Source organism: Polypterus senegalus, chromosome 2 (genome assembly GCF_016835505.1).
Source record: "Polypterus senegalus isolate Bchr_013 chromosome 2, ASM1683550v1, whole genome shotgun sequence".
NCBI lineage: Eukaryota > Metazoa > Chordata > Cladistia > Polypteriformes > Polypteridae > Polypterus > Polypterus senegalus.
The window spans coordinates 91,800,142-91,822,049 of NC_053155.1; the positions used below are offsets into that span (position 1 = coordinate 91,800,142).

At 40.6% G+C, this 21,908-nt stretch overlaps 1 protein-coding gene across 4 annotated transcripts in view; it reads right to left on the bottom strand.

Annotated features, from left to right (window-relative positions):
• Nucleotides 1-21,908, bottom strand: part of LOC120523146 (cyclic nucleotide-binding domain-containing protein 2-like) — a 102,051-nt gene that overhangs the window by 23,242 nt on the left and 56,901 nt on the right. For all 4 annotated transcript variants that reach the window (XM_039744158.1, XM_039744157.1, XM_039744156.1 and 1 more), the window contains 4 exons: nt 4,023-4,168; nt 2,250-2,310; nt 1,512-1,581; nt 630-682 (listed from right to left, as the gene is read on the bottom strand). In XM_039744158.1, the coding sequence (XP_039600092.1) occupies nt 630-682; nt 1,512-1,581; nt 2,250-2,310; nt 4,023-4,168 (330 nt within the window). The remainder of the gene's footprint in view (nt 1-629; nt 683-1,511; nt 1,582-2,249; nt 2,311-4,022; nt 4,169-21,908) is intronic.

Sequence of the window (21,908 nt, forward strand, 5' to 3'; positions counted from 1 at the left end):
TTGAAAATGGTTTTAAAGCAATGCCTAGCCTAAAAAGCAGAACATTTGCAATCAGTATATGCTGTTGGAACTTTTCAGAATGTAAAGAAAAATATAACTTGTCATGAAGAAGAACAATTAGGGTAAATCACCACTTGAGTTTCAACATTCTAACATAATTTATGATGCTCTTTGTATAAAAAAGAAAAACACAGAAGAAATATAACTAGTAGAGTGAAATCAGAATATGAGGTTTATTTAATGGCCACATATTAAAATGAAATCCAGGGATCCTAATGGAAACAGTAAACAGGTTTCTTTTGAAGCCTAGGTAGACTTCACTGATAAAGAATCTTTACTAAAAAGTATCAGCTTACTATGTATTTGAAGTTTACCATATTAGAATGTGAGTGCATTATGCAGCACTGGTTGCGGGTCATTCCACATTCTACTGAACTCTGTTTGACTTTATTACTGAGCTATCACCCTACTTTGGTGGTGTGAGAGGTCCTAGTAATGGTATGATTGCTATTATTGTGTCATATTTTCATCTTAACTCTGTTGTAATAGTACACACAATATTAAGGAAACAAACATTAAAGTTGTTAATATAATATTTAAACACAGCTTAATAAAAATGCATGAATTACCTTATGGTGGCGGCCAGTAGATGTCATTTCTTGAAAGCTGAATTTTTCTTCACCTGTGCATATTATTGCTGTTATTGTCCTTGTTAATTTTGGAAACATATGTTATTATCTATGGCATGAATTCTCATAATCGTTTTGTTTATCTTGAATTTTTATAATAGGCATGTTATAAAAAATATGTAAACAGTTTTAAAGAATCAGAAAGTTTGGACAAAGTACTCTTTCTTTGATATCTTAAAATATTCAGGTTACTAATATTAAAATGGATTATTAGTAAATATAGGCTGTGACTGTGTGTGCTCAATGAAAAATTGGCATGCCATTAATGGTTATGGAAGTAACTGGGAGTCAGGTATATCAAATATATAAAGTATCTGTTTCTCAAAAACAGTACATGCTGTAATTATTAGTTCTGGGTGAATGTTGTTCCAGATAATCTTACTCTAGTAAAGATCTGAAACTATACTTATGCTAATAAAAACTTAAACATGCAAGAGTGGCCAGTTCCAAACTAACTGTTTGATAATTTCAGAACACAACAGAGGACTCTAATAAAGGTGTACATTTGAAGAGGAACAGCACCATTTTTCACATAAGGGATTATTTTTAACAAAGTATAAGAAGACAGCAGGACATAAACACAAAAATAGCATTTAGAAAAAAACCCTGAAATTAATATAAAAAAGGCAGAAGATTATAATATACAGTTTAAGTTAAGCAAAACTAAACAATTAAACAAAGAGATTATAGGACAGAGATACTACAGCGTTTGTAAATAAATAAAATATTCAGAAAACAGAACAAACTGGAAATGTTCTTTATAATCAAATGAATTCTGTATTTCTGTATGCTAAATAATGAAAGTTTAATTTATAGCCTTACCAGATCTGGTAGTGAGCAAAAGTTGCCGGGGATTAGTCACAGTCAAATTTTTCAGGACTTTAACTGTACCCTATAATTAATAAATGGATTAGTCCATGAAATACCTCCGTTAGTTATCTAATATAAGAATTGAACTAATTTTCAGACTTACAGTATACTAAAATGAACTTGTTACATACTAAGAGTGTAGTAAACCATTCGTAAATGTCTACTCGTGTATTTGTTGTGTTTTTGAGCAAGTTCATTTAGTGCTGCCAGTGCTGAGAATATCCACTGAATTTATTGTTACACCCTGCTGGACCACTGATATACATTATAATGCACCAAAAGGTAAACTGAGTTTGCCCATCACCTGAAGAAGGAGGTAAGGATGAAACAGTCATTGAATCTGATAACCACCTTGAAATCCAAGTTTTGTAATTTAACTTTGATGTGAGTCACTTCTAAACAGTCAAAGCAGGTAGTTATCAAAAACCTAATCTTGCCTGACAACTGCCCCTACAAGGAAGCTATAACACTATAGTCTTCAGAGTACACATTACTCCTTGGCAGACAGTCATCATGCTTATCTGAAAAGAAGACATTGCATTGTGTCGTCTGATTTCCATTGCAAGCATTTAATCTTCTCATGATTATTAAGTACACCCATGAGTACCATCATTGCAACACTAAATCATATACGTGTGACGCGTACTAATAGAGCATTATTATAATGTGATAAGCAAAGACTTCACCTACTGTTTTAATTATATAGATCTTTGATGACACCTTTGTGTCCCTTGAGATTACAGCATTCCTGCTAAAATATAAATAAAACAGTTAATAAAGACAGATCTGTAACTACCATAGAACCTTTTAAAGAAAGTTATAAATGGCTATTAAAAGTTTGGAGTGGTAAAATATAGAAAAGATCTCTTGTCAACATAGATCTTACATAAGGATATCAAGCATTTAATTGTTTACAAACTACAAGTTCATTATGTGTTATAAAGCAGTATGACATTAATTTGAAATGTTTGATGAAAACAGTGTCTCTTGGTGTGGCAGTGCTAAAGAAAGGAGATGACATAAATTATCCATCCATCCATCTTCTAACCCGCTGAATCCGAATACAGGGTCACGGGGGTCTGCTGGAGCCAATCCCAGCCAACACAGGGCAGGAACCAATCCTGGGCAGGGTGCCAACCCACCGCAGGACACAAACAAACACACCCACACACCAAACACACACTAGGGCCAATTTAGAATCACCAATCCACCTAGTCTTTGGATTGTGGGAGGAAACCGGAGCGCCCGGAGGAAACCCACGCAGACACGGGGAGAACATGCAAACTCCACGCAGGGAGGACCCGGGAAGCGAACCCGGGTCTCCTAACTGCGAGGCAGCAGCGCTACCACTGCGCCACCGTGCCGCCCATATGACATAAATTATTTTGACATAAAAGAAGTCAAGCCTTCCTTGTAAAATTAGCTCATGGGTAAGGTGTTAGGGAGTGAGATCAGGGCAACTGGCCCCCAGAACCTGGCCTTCAAAACAGGATTGTGATGACAATCAAGAGGTAATATAATATGTTAGTTTCACATCACTAACCACTTGACCAAAAAGAAGAACACTACATTGCTACCAGCTTAGAGTTACATGATTATAGAGTGGATAGACAGGCTAGCAAAAAGAAAAGGCAGTATTTTATTTTTACTGGTCGCCAACTTAACACACAAGTTTTATGGCATCGTAATGAATTTTTTTGTCATCACCTGATGAAAGTTTTAATGTATTATAATAAGCTATTATGATTTTAAGATGTTAATTGTGTCAAACAGAACCAGAAATCTGTCCACATATTAAGCATAAAGCTTGTTCAAGGTTTTAATTTGTAATCTTGGACACTGTGCATGGAGTTATAAAGTGGAACATCATGAACGGTGCATCTTGTAAGGCAGCTCCTAGAAACAGTGCCACACATCCTAGCAACCCAGTACCAAAATGCTAAAGCTACAAAATGGTTACATAACTTATCCTTAACTAAATTTTTAATGCAAAACACATACTGTATGTAGAAACATTCCATGGGTTAGACCTCTCAAATGATCTTTAACATTGGAATGGAAAAAATGTTTTGGTACAAACAAAATGAACAAGGTGTGGATATTTACAGCAGTTTGTCTGTGATTAATGCATTCTATTAGATTAATGTAAAAGGATATGTGTGTGTTAGTTACCTTCTGCACTGTTTGGTAACTCAATAAAGAAGGACCTCCTTTGCATCCCATGCTTTTGGCCATGATATTAAATGTTAATGCTTTATGTGTAACTTTCTACTTTTAAATGCTGTCGTATCTAGGACATAGCAGCAGTGTTTGGTACTATGAAATTTTGTCAAGTCAATAGAAACACAGCAGAAAACAAGACAGAGTGTATAAAGAGGTCTATCTGAACACCTGTAAAATATAAATTTGTTTACTGAACAAGTCTCATATATAGGCTAGCTTTAGTGAATTTATGAAACTTACCGGAAAAAGGTGTGGACACAGATGGTAGGCTTGTTGAGAGGAAGTTTATCTAGGGGCCACCCTGATAGAACATCAGTCTTTCTGAGATATTCTATGAACTCTGGTTCATCTTGTGCATTACCACTGAGAAACGTGGTTAAAAAATCCTAAAAATGATTGTTACACTACAAGTTATTTGCTTCAGTGGAACACATGAAAAGCAACATTTTTATCCTCATAATTTAGTCTTTTTTAAGTTAAACATTTTGCACACAAAGATAAGCTGTAACACCACTAAGCAGCATTCTGATATTTTAGGTGTGTTTGCATATAATATGAGAAGCCTGTGCTGTGATAGTCATATTTATCTGTCTGTCTGTCTGCATCAAACAGCTTAGACTATTGACAAAACAGTTACATTTTCTTGTTGTACAACGGTTTAAAATTTCCCATTGAAAAGAATTGGTGAATCTACAAACCCATCTATCGTAAAACAGAGTACTCTGTGTGACTCTAGCTACGAATTAGTGTACTGTTTTAATTTTACCGTGACAGTGGTAACACCAACTTATATATTTTATTCATTTTCCTCTTTTACTTGTCTGACAGCCGTTTGGATGCCCAAAGCATGTGAGTCAGATGCCTGGGAAGGCACGTTGAGCTTCTCATGCTGCTTTAGGTAAGTTAACAAAAAAATACAAAAAAAATTACTTCTCTGGAAATTAATGGAAGTGGAAAGCAATTCTGTCCACATATATTAGACTAATATGGCTGAACTAATATTATTTGCAGTTTATTACTGTGAAGGAGTGACATTAGAAGCTGCAGTTAAATGGTTTTTGAACTGCTTAATTACATTGGAAAGGTGCGGCTCCCCTATCCAAATGATACAAACATAGCATGAGTTTAAAATGTAGGCATGAAACAACACCCTTATTCTACAATTATATTCATATTGCAATTCAGAGTTCACAATATAATATTCCCATGATATAAAATCTTCATAAAAGTATTGTATATTTAGTGTTGTTTACTGTAGACATTCATTAATGAAAATATTGCAAAACATGAGGGCAACCATCAAGAAGGATATCAGAGAGGCTAAAAGACAGTTGGAGAGGAATATAGCAGACTAGCAGAATACCCGAGCTTCGCAGCGGAGAAGTAGTGTGTTAAAGAAGGTACGAAAAAGAAAAGGAAAAATTTTAAAAATAACGTAACATGATTGTTAATGTAATTGTTTTGTCATTGATATGAGTGTTGTTCTCATATCTATCTATCTATCAATATATATATATATATATATATACGTATACATATATATATATATATATATATATATATATATGATATATATATATATATAGTAAAATACCAGCTTGCAGCGAAGAAGTAGTGTGTTAAAGAAGTAATGAAAAGAAAAGGAAACATTTTGAAAATAACGTAACATGATTGTCAATGTAATTGTTTTGTCACTGTTATGAGTGTCGCTGTGATATATATATATATAGCAAAATACCCAGCTTCACAGCGATGTCATGTGTTAAAGAAGTTATGAAAAGAAAAGGAAACATTTTAAAAATAATGTAACATGATTGTCAAAGTAATGGTTTTGTGTATTTGGCGGCAGCGTCACGAAGTTGTTTTCAGCAGCTGCATCAGAAAATGTACCACGACGTCTGACACGCCTCCTTTTTACTGTTTTCTCACAGCTTGGATTGCTGCTGTCATATATATACACACACACACACATATATATATACACATACATACATACATACATATATATATATAGACATATATATATATATATAGATATATATATATACATATCTACATATCTATATACATATCTACTGTCACACACGTGTGCATGGGAAGCAGCTGAAGGGCTTAGACAATACTGTTTATACATCTGCCCAGGGGGGGTACGCTGACGCTCTTTCTGAGTTCTCTGCAGGTCTTACCGGAAATCCCACCAGGAGCCGCCATTTCCAGGAAGGACACACCACCTCCGGTTCCGGCCCCAAGAATGAGGTCACTTCGGTTCCGCCCCAAGGGTGATGTCACTTCCAGTTCGGCCCAGAGGGCGACATCATTTCCGCCCTCTGAGCTATAAAGCTCACTGCCTTTGCTTAGGCAGGCAGTTCTGTCTTGGACTCTGTTGTGTAAACAACTGTTTTGAAATGTCTCAATTCTATTGCAGCCAGGAAACCGCATTAAACGGGTGGCTGCCCCAAACCTTTTCACGCCTCTGGTCTCCAGTTATTACAGTGGCGTAGTCGGCAGGATGGTGTCCCGAAGAACCGGGACACGGACCTTCAAGGAACCAGGTGGGTGAGTACGGGGCCGAGTTTCGGGGCAGGGAGTGCGCCGGAGGGTCAGGAAGGACGCGGTGCAGGCTCTGCTCCACGAGCATAACCCGGGGCTACCAACCCATCTCGTGGAGAAGGTAGAGGGGACCCACAGGCGTGGGCTGGCTTCTGGGGAAAACACACGAGTGGCTCAGTATGCTCTTCTGGGTAGGAAAGCCGAGCCGCCCATCGGGACCAAGGTCCCTGTTAACGATGGGCTGTCCCCAGGCCGGCAGGTAAAGAATATAATAGACTGGGAGTTTAACCCAACGAAAGGCCTGTCAGAGCAGGCTATGGATCTCTGGCAACAGGTGGGTGAGTGGCTACGGCCATTTGATTTGACCCCCTTGCAAATAGTGCAGCAAGTGGCCTGTTTTTTGCTGCTACAGCGAATACCCCAGGAATTTGCCCAGCCGGCCTGGGGAGAATTCCATTCCTGGACGAGCTGCTACAGCTCCTGCAACCCCAGAGGCCGGCTGTGAACCCGGGAGGGCAGACCAGCCGCTCTGTGGACTACCGGGAGTTATGTCCTACAAAACAGTCCCTTCCACGCAATCCAGAGCCTGTTCCGAAGTCGCCGGGCCGTCTGGCTTGCGACCTGTCGGGGAACAAGGCGGACCGTAGGGGACAATGGCGGGGTTGTTTGTGTGCCCTTAGCAATCCCCTGGCGGATAAACATACGGGAGAGCTTATTATTAATGGACATATGGTAACAGCGCTGTTTGATTCCGGCAGTAACGTGTCTGTCGTTGCTCGCCGTTTTGTTCTACCGCAACAATGGATTAAAAAAAAGACCAGTCTAAAATGTATACACGGAGATATCCGCCGTACAATACCGCCCGTGTTACGTATGTCTCGGAGGAACCCTTCGCGGCTTACGAAGCGGTACACCCGGATCCTCCGTTTCCGTAATCCTCGGGCGGACTGGTCTGACAGTAACCGCGGTAGTTTAGAAAGCATTCCCCGAAAAGCTTTTGGCCTCGTTATAGATGATAAAGACTCATCTCAAGCTGCTTCCACACCGTGTAATCAGCCGACAGGGAGTGGGGCGGTAGGCCAAGAGAGTGACGAAGATACTCCCGGACCGTCGCGGGCTACTACGTCATCCACTAGCGCCCCGGCAGCGAGGAGGATTCTCCGCCCCTTGAGGTCAGACGGACCCGCTCTCTGAGTTGCACTTTCAGTTTAGAGCGACTCCGGCTTCTTTCAAGAGAGAACAGTGGAATGACGACTCTCTGAAGCACATAAAGAATGCAGTGGTTCTCGTTAACGCCCGCGACGCATTTGCCCATGCCACAGGGACCTCACTTTGTCATGGATAATGAATTATTGTATCGGGTTGCTGAACATGAGGGGAAGGTTTGCGAGTTAGCCCACTCTCACCTTCTTGGAGGCCATCTCGGCTCCGATAAAACATTAGAGCGCATTAAGCTCCGTTTTTTTTGGCCGGGGATTAATGAGGAGGTTCGCCGCTTTTGCATTTCCTGCCCGGAGTGTCAACTGCGGCAAATTCCTAGGAAGGACCGTGCTCCTCTGATTCCCCTTCCCCTTATTGACGTTCCTTTGACAGGATTGGGGTGGATATAGTAGGACCCCTGGAGCCCTCAGCCCGAGGATATAAATATATACTCGTCCTCGTGGATTATGCAACCCGATTCCCTGAAGCCGTTCCATTGCGCTCGGCTACCACTAAAAATATTGCACGGGAACTAGTAGGAGTCTTTTCACGCGTGGGCATTCCTAGAGAAGTCCTGACGGACCAAGGAACGCCTTTCACCTCGGAAACGTTCAAGGAGACTGCCAAGTTACTGAAAATAAAGCATTTAAAACCTCGTGTATCATCCTCAAACCGATGGGCTAGTGGAGAGATTCAATCAAACTCTCAAGCAAATGCTACGTAAGGTAGTCAGCAAGGATGGGAGGAATTGGGACCAACTCCTCCCCTTGTCCTCTTTGCCTACGGAAGTCCTCAAGCCTCTACGGGTTCTCTCCCTTTGAATTACTATACGGAAGACAGCCCGGGCTTATTAGATATTTTAAAAGAGGGCTGGGAAGGGGAGGCACAGCCCTCCACTAACATTTTGGAGTATATCGCCCAGTTGCGCGATAGATTTGATGTAATAAGACCTATACTAAAAGTCATATCGAGGAGGCACAATCAGCACAGGCCGCCTGTATGACCCGTGTACGACTCTCCGGGAGTTCCAACCGGGGATGCGTCATGGTATTGGTTCCTACTTCACACTCTAAACTGCTCGCACATTGGCTAGGCCCCTACTGAAATTAAGGAGAGGAAGGGATTGGTCGACTATTTGGTGAAACAGCCCAATCGCCGACCAGCTGAGCGAATATATCATGTAAACCTGCTGAAACCGTGGAAGGAGAGGGATCCCGATCCCTCCTCCGGACAGCCCTGCTCTCTTCGGAAGTAAGTGCCCTTAATTTCGTGAACAGCTATCTCCCAGACAGAGACAGGAGCTCGAAGCAGCTATCCGCCGGTCCCAGAGGTGGTAAGTGAACAACCAGGTCGGACCTCTCTGATTGCGCACGACATAGTGACTGACCCGGGGGTGATCGTCCGTGAGCGACCCTACAGACTCCCGGAGGCAAAGAAAGTAGAAGTGGAACTGGAAATCAAGCGAATGCTGGCACTAGGAGTGATCGAGGAAAGTAGTAGTCCCTGGTCCAGCCCCATCGTCTTGATTGCTAAGCCTGACGGCAGTTGGAGGTTTTGCAATGACTTCCGTCGGCTCAACCAAGTTTCCGATTTGATGCTTATCCCATGCCTCGCGGGGCGACCTCCTCGAGACTGGGACCAGCCAAATTCTTGACTACACTTGACATGACAAAGGGGTACTGGCAGGTTCCTTTAACGGAGTCCGCGAAGGAAAAAACCGCGTTTAGCACTCCTAGCGGACACTGGCAGTATCGTGTCCTTCCATTCGGGTTACACGGGGCCTGCGACTTTTCAGCGTCTGGTGGACAAAGTGCTCCGGCCCCATAACTCGTTCTGTGCTGCCTATCTGGATGACGTTGTCATCTATTCCAGCACCTGGAAGGAGCACATACAGCAGGTCACAGCAGTATTACGGACATTGGGAGAGGCCGGGCTCGATCAACCCCAAGAAATGTTACTCGGGTTGAGAGAAGCCAAATATTTGGGCTACCTAGTGGGCGGGTACTGTGAGGCCACAGTGTTCCAAGTTGCAAGCCATAATGGCCTGGCCCGTCCGCAAACCAAGCGGCAAGTCCAATCCTTTCTCGGTTTGGCCGGGTACTACCGCCGGTTTGTGCCTCGCTTCTCCGAGAGAGCGCCCTTGACCGACTTGACAAAGAAAAGAGCTCCTAATACGGTGGTATGGTCTGATAAAGCGGGGGCTGCATTCAGTGACTTAAAAAGGGCTCTGACTTCAGCACCTATCTTAATCTCCCCTAACTTCTCTCTCCCTTTTGTCCTCCAGGCGGACGCCGGACACAGGCTTGGGAGCGTGTTGAGCCAAAGCGTCGACGGTGTTGAACACCCGTTATGTACCTGAGCGGAAACTGTTGGACCGGAGACCAGGTGCGGCGGTGGAGAAGGAGGCTGGCGATCAAATGGGCGGTGACGCAGCTGCGGTACTACCTCTTGGGTCGCGTGTTCACTCTGGTGACGGATCATGCGCCTTTAAAGTGGATGGCCCTTCACAGGGAGTCGAATCCGCGGGTCACGAGGTGGTTTCTTGACCTGCAGCAGTACAAATATACGCTCGTTCATCGACAGGGGTCCCTTCATGCCAACGCCGATGCCCTCTCCCGGGCCCACGACCTCTCGGTGCAGGTCGCCCGACCCGACGGGTCTGGGCTGAGGGGGGAGTCTTGTCACACACGTGTGCATGGGAAGCAGCTGAAGGGCTTAGACAATACTGTTTATACATCTGCCCGGGCGGGGTACGCTGACGCTCTTTCTGAGTTCTCTGCAGGTCTTACCCGGGAAAACCCAACAGGAGCCGCCATTTCCAGGAAGGACACACCACCTCGGTTCCGGCCCCAAGAATGAGGTCACTTCGGTTCCGGCCCCAAGGGTGATGTCACTTCCAGTTCCGCCCAGAGGACGACATCATTTCCGCCCTCTGAGCTATAAAGCTCACTGCCTTTGCTTAGGCAGGCAGTTCTGTCTTGGACTCTGTTGTGTAAACAACTGTTTTGAAATGTCTCGAATTCTATTGCAGCCAGGAAACCGCATTAAACGGGTGGCTGCCCCAAACCTTTTCACGCCTCTGGTCTCCAGTTATTACACTACATATACACATATATATATATATATACATACATACCTATCTACATCATATATTCACACACATACATACATACACACACACAAATTATATATATGTGTGTATGTATGTGTGTGTGTGTGTGTGTGTGTATATATATACACATACATATACTTGTGTGTATGTTTGTATGTGTCTATATGTGTGTGTATAGCTTTGGTCACTGAGTGCAAGGGAAAAATAATAAAATATAGTCTATAAGTTATTAAACAGTAAAACATTAACGTTTTAAGAAGTACAGGTACATTGAAATTACATTTTCTATGTGAACGTTCAAATTTGTGCCTCGCCTCGCCTCGATTGTGAATCGCCTTAATATTATTTTGCCGTGGTGTGAGTGTCGTTGTATATATGTGTGTATGTATGTGTGTGTGTGTGGTGTGTGTGTATATATATATACACATACATATACTTGTGTGTATGTTTGTATGTGTCTATATGTGTGTGTATAGGTTTGGTCACTGAGTGCAAGGGAAAAATAATAAATTATAGTCTATAAGTTATTAAACAGTAAAACATTAACGTTTTAAGAAGTACAGGTACATTGAAATTACATTTTCTATGTGAACGTTCAAATTTGTGCCTTGCCTCGCCTCGATTGTGAATCGCCTTAATATTATTTTGCCGTGGTGTAGAAAAGGGGTCCCGTGTTTGCACTTGTCTGGGCTATAGCGCAGGGGGAGGATGAAAAAAATTAAAAGTGCTCACTTTGACTTAAGGCAGAAGCGCAGTCAGCGCCTCAAAGGCCGGCACAGCTATGCACGCAGCGCCGGCTGCTCGACTTTTGCTGGGCAGGAGACCCCAGTTTGCAGACACGTTCATGATATCAAAAGTCTCAGCGCTCTTTGGAGGTCATTCATATATATATATATATAGCAAAATACCCGCGCCTCGCAGCGGAGAAGTAGTGTGTTAAAGAAGTAATGAAAAAGAAAAGGAAACATTTTAATAATAACGTAACATGATTGACATTGTCATGAGTGTTGCTGTCATATATATGCCTGCCTAAATAAGTCACCCTCGCTTCGCTCTTACTTTTTTACCGTTCATTTAATCATGGCTAGTGGCGGAAAAATTATAAAATGGAAGGAGGATGGCTTTACCAAAACAATTATTGATGGCGAACCGATTATTCATAAAGCTTGAATTGGTGATCTGTTTTTCTGTGTTAACCTCATATTTTTTCATACTTCTTCTCAAACTAAGGTGGTGCGAGGGTAAAATGAATCGGGATGCGCTGATCAATGTAATCCGTGTACCAGGAAATCATGCATTGACAAAAGCTCCCCTTTGCTTGTAATGCAAAGTGTGATTAAATGCATTATTTTTAATGCGTTATGGAGCACATGCATCGAAGCTTCTCGGCTGTGCTTGTGCTAAGAAAAGGAAAGATTTTAAAAATAACGTAACACGATTGTCAATGTGACCTTTTGTAAGTAGTGCCTGGAGGATTCAGTGTGTAGAAACTCTATAGAGACAGCGTGTGTATTAACTTGTGGATTTTTCTGTGAGTATTTGGTGGCAGTCTGAGGAAGTTGCTTCGGAAGACAGCGTTAGCCGCGGAGCTCAGCTCAGAGCAAAATGAGGTGGGAGGGGAGATGATGACGTGACTCCCCCACCCGCCTTAACTGTCAATCCCCCACAAACACAGTCTCTCGAATTTGCATAAGCACACCCCTTCACCTACAATTTTAACTTAGTTACAAAGTGATCAAAACTCTCGTTTATATCCTGCGCCCCTCTCATTAAACTTGTATCCCGCATTACCTGTGTGTATGTGAAACGCCAGCGGTAGCCTGTCTATGAACTTAATTTAAAGTTTAGGTTTACACCGTGCTTTCTTTCCGAGCTGGCAACACTCATGAATATATGGTAGTATATGTCACTCGCTCGCTTCTTATTGTTTCGCTGCCTTCTCAATTATATAATGCATGTTTTCTTGAGCGCTTTTTTGAGGTCTTCCTGGTTTTCTATGTACTGCGTGATTACGTGGGAGGCGTGATGATGTCACACGAAACTCCGCCCCCACGGCGTTGAAGCTTATCTCCATTACAGTAAATGGAGAAAAACTGCTTCCAGTTATGACCATTACGCGTAGAATTTCGATATAAAATCTGCCCAACTTTTGTAAGGAAGCTGTAAGGAATGAACCTGCCAAATTTCAGCCTTCCACCCACATGGGAAGTTGGAGAATTAGTGATGAGTCAGTGAGTGAGTCAGTGAGTGAGTGAGTGAGTGAGTGAGTGAGGGCTTTGCCTTTTATTAGTATAGATAAGGCGAAAGAAGACCCCAAGAGATTCTTTCAGTATTTTAGTAGTAAAAGAACAGTTAAGGAGGAGGTCAAGTTCATCAGGAATAGTAAAGGGGAATTAAAAGATACACTGTGTGCACAATTATTAGGCAAGTTGTATTTTTGAGGATTAATTTTAATATGGAACAAACACAGTGCTATCAGTCAATCCAAAATGTTAATAAACCTGAAACCTGAATGTTTCACAACGGAAATGTGAGTGTGAACATCATCAGGGAATACATATGCACAATTATTAGGCAACTATTAGTGTGCAGATTTATTATGCAACTAAAGGAAAAATGAATATTTTCCCATCTCACTTGTTTATTTTCATCTGTTATAGTGAGAATAATAAACAAACACCTCAAAATTTACAAATAAACATCTCTGACATTTCAAAAAAAATAAATCAATCAATCAATGACCAATATAGCCACCCTTCTTTCCAATAACAGTCATAAGCCTTTCCATTCATGAAGTCTGTCAGTCATCTGTTGACGATCAGCTTTTTGTGGAGCAGTGACTACGGCCTCCCAGACACTCTTCAGAGAGGTGTATTGTTTTTCTCCCCCGTAAATCTAGTGTTTAAGAAGTGCCCACAAGTTCTCGATAGGGTTTAGGTCAGATGAGGAAGGGGGGCCATGTCATTATTCCTTCATCTTTAAGGCCTTTACTGGCTGGCCATGCAGTGGAGAACTTCGATGCAAGTGATGGAGCATTGGCCTGCATAAAAAACATGGTCTTTTCCTGTATCACTGTTTGAAGAAAGTGTCTTTGAAAAACTGGCAGTAGGTTTGGGAGTTGATTTTGAGTTCATCTTCAATGCAAAAAGGTCCAACTAGCCCATCTTTAAAAATACCAGCTCATACCAGTACCCCACCTCCACGTTGGAGTGGAGCTCTGTGCCCATTACTGATCCACAGGTCCATCCATCTGGTCCATCAAGAGTCACTCTCATCTCATCGGTCCATAAAACCTTTGAAAAAAATCTGTCTTCAGATATTTCTTGGCCCAGTTTTGACGTTTCAACTTATGTTTCTTGTTCAGTGGTGGTTGGGTTTCAGCCCTCCTTACCTTGGCCATGTCTTTGAGCACTGAACACCTTGTACTTCTGGGCACTCCAGGTAGGTTGCAGCTCTGGAATATGAAAGTACTGGAGGATAATGGGTTCCTGGTAGCTTCACGTTTGATTCTTCTCAAATCTTTGGCAGCTAATTTGCGCCTTTTGTTCTCAACACGTTTCTTGCGACCCTGTTGACTATTTGCAACAAAATGTTTGATGGTTCTGTGATCACACACCAATATCTTAGCAATTCCAAAAGTGCTGCATCCCTCTGAAAGACTTTTTACAATTTTTGACTTTTCAGAGTCAGTTAAATCTCTTTTTGGCCCGTTTTGCCCGAGGAAAACTAGCTGCCTAATAATTCTGCACACCTTGATATAGGGTGTTGATCTCCTTAGGCCACACCCTCCCTCATTACACAAATACACATCACCTGACGTGCTTAAATCCAATAAGCATTCAAGTTAATACAGCTTGGAGTTGGAATATATGCATAAAAATGATGATATGGTCAAAATACTCACTTGCCTAATAATTGTGCACACAGTGTACAGACAATGAAATAGCAGATGCCCTAAACTTACATTTTTCTGAGGTGTTTACAAGTGAACAAGTGGATAACCTCCCTGAGGTAAATGCAACTACTAAGGAGGTACTGAGGGAATTGGAAATTGTAGAGGGAGAAGTGCTGCTCAGATTAAATAAGATGAAATCAAACAAATCACCAGGCCCAGATAATAATTTATCCTTGTGTTCTTAAGGAGGCTAGTGAGTACATATATAAACCCTTGACACATAGTTTTAGGAAGTCACTGTGCACTGGAGAGATTCCAAAGGACTGGAAAATGTCAAATATCATCCCATTATATAAAAAGGGTGACAGGGCAGATCCAAGCAACTATAGACCAGTAAGCTTAACAAGCATTACAGAAAAATTAATGGAAGGAATTATTAAGGATAAGATTGAGTAACACATGGCAAGGACAGGAGTTATTCTGAACAGTCAGCATGGGTTCAGAAGAGGGAGGTCGTGTTTTACTAAAATGTTGGAATTCTATGAGGTTGCAACAAAAGCATACGATCAAAGTGGAGCTTATGATATTATTTATCTGGACTTTCAGAAAGCATTTGATAAGGTGCCACATGAGAGGTTGGGCATCAAGTTAAAATAAATGGGAGTTCAGGGTGATGTTTTTAGATGGGTGCAGAATTGGCTCAGACACAGGAAGCAGAGGGTGATGGTGCGAGGAACCTCATCAGAACGGGCCGATGTTAAGAGTGGTGTTCCACAGGGGTCAGTGCTAGGGCCGTTGCTATTTTTAATATATATATAAATGATTTAGATAGGAATATAAGTAACAAGATGGTTAATTTTTCAGATGATACCAAGATAGGTGGATTAGCAGATAATTTGGAATCCGTTATATCATTACAGAAGGACTTGGATAGCATACAGGCTTGGGCAGATTAGTGGCAGATGAAATTTAATGTCAGTAAATGTAAAGTATTACACATAGGAAGTAAAAATATTAGGTTTGAATACATAATGGGCGGTCGGAAAATCGAGAGTACACCTTATGAGAAGGACTTAGGAGTCATAGTGGACTCTAAGCTATCAACTTCCCAACAGTGTTCAGAAGCCATTAAGAAGGCTAACAGAATGTTAGGTTATATAGCACGATCTGTGGAGTACAAGTCCAAGGAGGTTATGCTCAACCTTTATAATGCACTGGTGAGGCCTCCTCTTGAGTACTGTGTGCAGTTTTGGTCTCCAGGCTACAAAAAGGACATAGCAGCACTAGAAAAGGTCTAGAGAAGAGCGACTAGGCTGATTCCAGGTCTACAGGGGTTGAATTATGAGGAAAGATTTAAAGAGCTGCGCCTTTACAGTTTAAGCAAAATAAGATTAAGAGGTGACATGATTGAAGTGTTTAAAATTATGAAGGGAATTAGTACAGTGGATCGAGACTTGTATTTTAAAATGAGTTCATCAAGAACATGGGGACACAGTTGGAAACTTGTTAAGGGTAAATTTCGCACAAACATTAGGAAGTTTTTCTTTACACAAAGAACGATAGACACTTGGAATAAGCTACCAAGTAGTGTGGTAGACAATAAGACGTTAGGGACTTTCAAAACTCGACTTGATGTTTTCTTGGAGGAAACAAGTGGATAGGACTGGCGAGCTTTGTTGGGCTTAATGGCCTGTTCTCGTCTAGATTGTTCTAATTGGATATGTTTTTGTAAGCTTTTTCTTTTCTATTAAAATGAAATAATCTCTGCGGTGGGCTGATGCCTTACCCAGGGTTAGTTTCCTGCCTTTCGCCCTGTGTTAGCTGAGATTGGCACTAGCAGACCCCTGTGGCCCTGTAGTTAGGAATATAGCAGGTTGGATAATGGATGGATGGATGGATGAAATAATTTCGAATATTGTTAAAAAAAAAGTACCAAAATGGAAAGGCAAAGTCGAAGTGAGAAGTATTCTATTGATCGAAATGGCTCTACATTTACGAAGCACAAAGAATTGTGGGAAATCGAGGTGCAAACCCCGCCCATTGACCCATGCTATTTGCAATGTTGAGAACTTGAAAATGAAAATGCAAAGAAGAAATGCGTTTTACTTTTCATTTTTGCAGCTTCATTGCTGTTCAGACCGAAAATGAAATGGCAAATGGGATTATTTCATTTTATTTTTAATTTTTACAGCATTCCTTGCATGTAGACATTGAAAACGAAATTGCAAATGGAGGCATTTCATTTTAATTTTAATTTTTGAAGCATTCAAAAAGAATGCATTTTCATTTTATAATTTTATTTAATTTTTTTGGCAGAAAACACCTCCCATAAATAGCTAATGTGTGGTGAGCGTACTGGCACAAAAATAGCTGCTGTTGCCTCATCCAGGTGGATGGATACTACACATTAGTGATGGTTGAACTCGCTCCCCACTCACTATGAAAAGTGCTTTGCATAATGAGAAAAGTGCTATATAAATACAAAGATTTATTATTAATGTTATTACATTGATGTCTATGCTGTGCCCTGTCAACTATCACCTTCATACAGGCAGTAAAAAATGGTTCATTTTAGTCATGTAGTAAAATGAATTACTGAGCTGAGGTTATGATTTATCCAGACCCAAGGAGTCAGTTTTGTTCCTATGTATCTTTAGAATGGAATTAAAATCCTTAAGATAATTGTCACCTTTGGTATTCCCGATATATAATTAATCACTTCCTTTTCATGTTCTTGGTTATTTATATAATTTTAATTAATTACTGGTTTTAAGTAGGAAACTTGGTTTTGGTAATTAAGAGTAATAATCTATTGGACATACTTTCAAAAACGCTGTGTAACAAAACTGAGCAATAGTTAGTCACAGCTCCTCCTCCTCTTACACACATCAACCAGTGCCATGTTTACATTACGTGAATTAGAATCTGTCTTGTATGAAAGCTGTTCTGCCACTACAAGCCTATTTAGGCTAAAGTTTTAATTTTGTGATATTGCAGAGTGCTGTAAAAAGCACATATTTAACATAGTCTACAAACATGTCTGTTTGCATCTTATTATCTCTGTCATTTTTGAATATGACTCATTCTTACAAAAACATTTAATAAAGTTAAAATGTGATAACTGACTCTTGGATGAAGTAACTAAAAAGATGAAATGCTCCAACTTAATATATCACTTAGCTTAATTGCCAAACTTACCTAAATGTTACACTGTGAGCACATTTTCTAACTTGTTAAAGAAAGGAAACTTCAAGATTGACTCCTTGACACATGCAGATAAAAACAGGTTGTTTCGTATTTAAAATATTCTATTACATCTTTTCTTAGCTACAACTTGGTTTTAAGGAAATTATCAAGGTACTTCTGTCTCCTAAATGGTGGTCTGTGGTTTGATCAATCATGTGTTAATAGCTGATGTTTAAATCTTTCCTTTGTCAGTTTGCGTGGGTTCAGTAATAGAGTTGGAAGAACAACAATAAATGCAAACAGAGTTTGTCAGGTTTCTGTGTGTGCTGATCAGAGGTCTTGACTTCTGTGTGTTGGCTCTGTCTCTCTTCTTACTTACCTCTCTGTGCCTAATGAAAGGAATTATTATGTTTATTTGTTTAACTATTTATGCAAACAATGCAGCATTATGTTTTCAAACTATTAACAAACCTACAGGATTTTGGAATGATAGAGGAAAACTGGAGTACCTGAGAAAATACCCAGACACACTGCCAAATTCAAATAATGTGAAAGCAGGCTGTGTTGTGAGAAATGATTTTGGTTTTCTTTATTGGTAACATCATGAAAGCACCATTTTGTGCATGCGTTCTTTCTATGTGCTCTTTGTTATTATCAATGACGCTCATTGCCTGGCAAGTGACTAATACTGGCATTGCAAGTGACATTGTAATAGAAAGTATTAATTAGGATAGCTCCATGGTAACATAAGCATTCAAGTTTTTTGAATAAAAACAATGAAGTTTCTCTTTGTTATCTTTAGTTATTTAATGAAAGGCACCTAAGACAGTTATGGTTTTTGATTCTTCTGAGTTTTGTTTGGCATGTTGTACTGACAAACAGGATTCTTGACTCTTTTTGACTTTGGCCCATTTATTGAATATTTTTCAGTTTTTTTACTCCTATTAGTATCTTCATTTCCTTGACCACAACACCAAGACCTAATCATTTAGGACGTGCAATACTTCCAATGCAGTGCTTCCAGTCAAAACAGAGATGTATGGCACACTTTATTTTAAAATTATAATAAAACTTGTTCAATAAAATTTGGTCTGTATTCTTAGTTTTAAACATTACCTATGTTCATTAATATTTGCAAAGTTCAACAAATAATATGATTAACTACATTGACTTCAAAGTTTTCTAACTTTCTTTTTAATTGATGTAGTAAAACATTTTGTGGAGAAAGAAGTGATTCTAAAAGTAACAATTTTCGGATTTATACAAGAATAACCTGGTTGCACACTAAAAATGTAGTCTGCAAATCTTTCAGTGCACACTGATATGACTTTCATTATGCACCCATCTGTTGTGATAATCACAGTCAAAAATTCTTAATATATGATCTGCAATGTTCATGACAGCGTCTGGGGTATGGATGAAAGAGCTTCTTGGTTTTGGTGCATAACTCGCAGAACCCGTACTGCGCCACTTTTTCAACTGTTGCTCAACTGCACATTTTTTCAGGAACACAACAGTATATTATTACGTAAATATCCCACTTGTCAACTTGAAGGATTTGCAATGAATATGTGGCTCCAGAATCGAAACAAACTTTTCTAATGAGTACAATTCCACTTGACTTCTCTCAAACACACATACAGATAACAGAACTAACAAAACTAAACAAAATGTGCACAGGGACATCCTTCTTGTTTCACCTGACTATGTTTGCGACAACAAAAATCAGGGTGGGGATCCTTACTGTGCACAGGACTACAGTACTTTCATTTTGTTTCACCTTTTTAAAGTTGATTGCTAAATGGCCATAATCGCATTGTTTCTTCTCTTTTGTTATAAATATAGGCGATCTATTCTTTCTTGCCGCCATTCTGCTTGAATGAAGTGCATTTAACATTCTATACTCAGCAAAAAAAGAAACGTCCCTTTTTCAGGACTGTGTATTTCAACAATAATGTTTTAAAAATCCAAATAACTGTACAGATCTTCATTGTAAATAGTTTAAACAATGTTTTCCATGCATGTTCAATTAACCATAATCAATTAATTAACATGCACCTGTGGAATGGTCGTTAAGACCTTAACAGCTTACAGAAAGTAGGCATTTAAGCTCACAGTTCTAAAAACGCAGGACACTAAAGAGACTTGTCTACCGACTGTTGAAAAACACCCAAAGAAAGATGCCCAGGGTCTCTGCTCATCTGCGTGAACGTGCATTAGGCATGCTGCAGGGAGGCATGAGGACTGCTGATGTGGCTAGGGCAATAAATTGCCATGTCCGCACTGTGAGACGCCTAAGACAGCGCTACAGGGAGACAGGAAGGACAGCTGATCATCCTCGCAGTGGAAGACCACGTGTAACAACACCTGCACAGGATCAGTACATCCGAATATCACACCTGCGTGACAGGTACAGGATGGCCACAACAACTGCCCGAGTCACACCAGGAACACACAATCCCTCCATCAGTGCTCAGACTGTCCGCAATAGGCTGAGAGAGGCTGGACTGAGGGCTTGTAGGCCTGTTGTAAGGCAGGTCCTTACCAGACATCACCAGCAACAACGCCGCCTATGGGCACAAACCCACCTTCGCTGGACCAGACGGAGTGGCAAAAAGTGCTCTTCACTGATGAGTCACGGTTTTGTCTCACCAGGGTGATGGACGGATTTGTGTTTATCGTCGAAGGAATGAGCGTTACACCGAGGCCTGTACCCTGGAGCGGGATCGATTTGGATCGATGGCTAGGGCCATTCCCCCCAGAAATGTCCAGGAACTTGCAGGTGCCTTGGTGGAAGAGTGGGGTAACATCTCACAGCAAGAACTGACAAATCTGGTCCAGTCCATGAGGAGGAGATGCACTGCAGTACTTCAAGCAGCTGGTGGCCACACCAGATACTGACTGGTACTTTTGATTTTGAGCCTCTCTTCATTCAGGGACACATTGTGAAACATTTTTAGTTTATGTCTTATGGTGTTGACTCTTTTAGTGTTCCTACAAATATTTACACATTAAGTTTACTGAAAGTAAAAACAGTTGAAAGTCAGAGGACATTTCTTTTTTTGCTGAGTATATATCTGAGCTCAAAACACTTTGCACCATGCCATTGAATGTCAGGTAAATAAGCAGCCAAATGAGTTGTGAACTCAACCATAGCACTACAGGTCTACCTACACATCAGCTAATCATTTTTTAAGGAGTTTATGTATAATATACTACAGGTTTTTAGTATAAATAACTGTCAATGTATCATGTAACAAGTAATGACAAGTAATACATAAATTGTCTAACTAGCAAAAGATTGCTGTTAAAATAATTCTTTGAAGGAATATGCCAAGGACAATGTCAAGTTATGAATGAAAACAAACAAAACGTAACATACAGGGTGGCACGGTGGCGCAGTGGTAGCGCTGCTGCCTCGCAGTTAGGAGACCCAGGTTTGCTTCCTGGGTCCTCCCTGCGTGGAGTTTGCATGTTCTCCCCGTGTCTGTGTGGGTTTCCTCCCACAGTCCAAAGACATGCAGGTTAGGTGCATTGGTGATCCTAAATTGTCCCTATGTGTGTGTGTGTGTGCACCCTGCGGTGGGCTGGCGCCCTTCCCAGGGTTTGTTCCCTGCCTTGCGCCCTGTGTTGGCGGGGATTGGCACCAGCAGACCCCGTGACCCTGTAGTTAGGATATAGCAGGTTGGATAATGGATAGATGGATAAACATATGGAATTGGAGGTACATTGGATGGAAAACAGCTAAACAAATAAAATATGTAATAGCTTCCATTCCACTTTCTTTCCATGATATATACAATAAAATGCAAGACAACACCACAGAAAATACCCATACAGTTACTGTGCTCACCAAACAAACTACATTTCTGGAAAGCCTTCCATCAGTCACAATTCCTGACAATAAATGAATTAATTTCCATTTTTGTCTGAGTCATTTCTAAATTCATTATATAGATAGTCTAAATGAAACTGTTTTCAACCTTGTTTAATTTTTAATTTATCATACTTGGGACTAATGGGACAAAAGCCACCACTTAATAATCATTTACTTAATGATATTTCTAACCATGGAACCTGAGTGTACGCAAAAGCATTTTAGACTATTTAAACAGTGCATTACAATTTACATCCAGTAATAATAAATGTAATCCTGAAAAATAGATTAAGATAAATAAAAGAA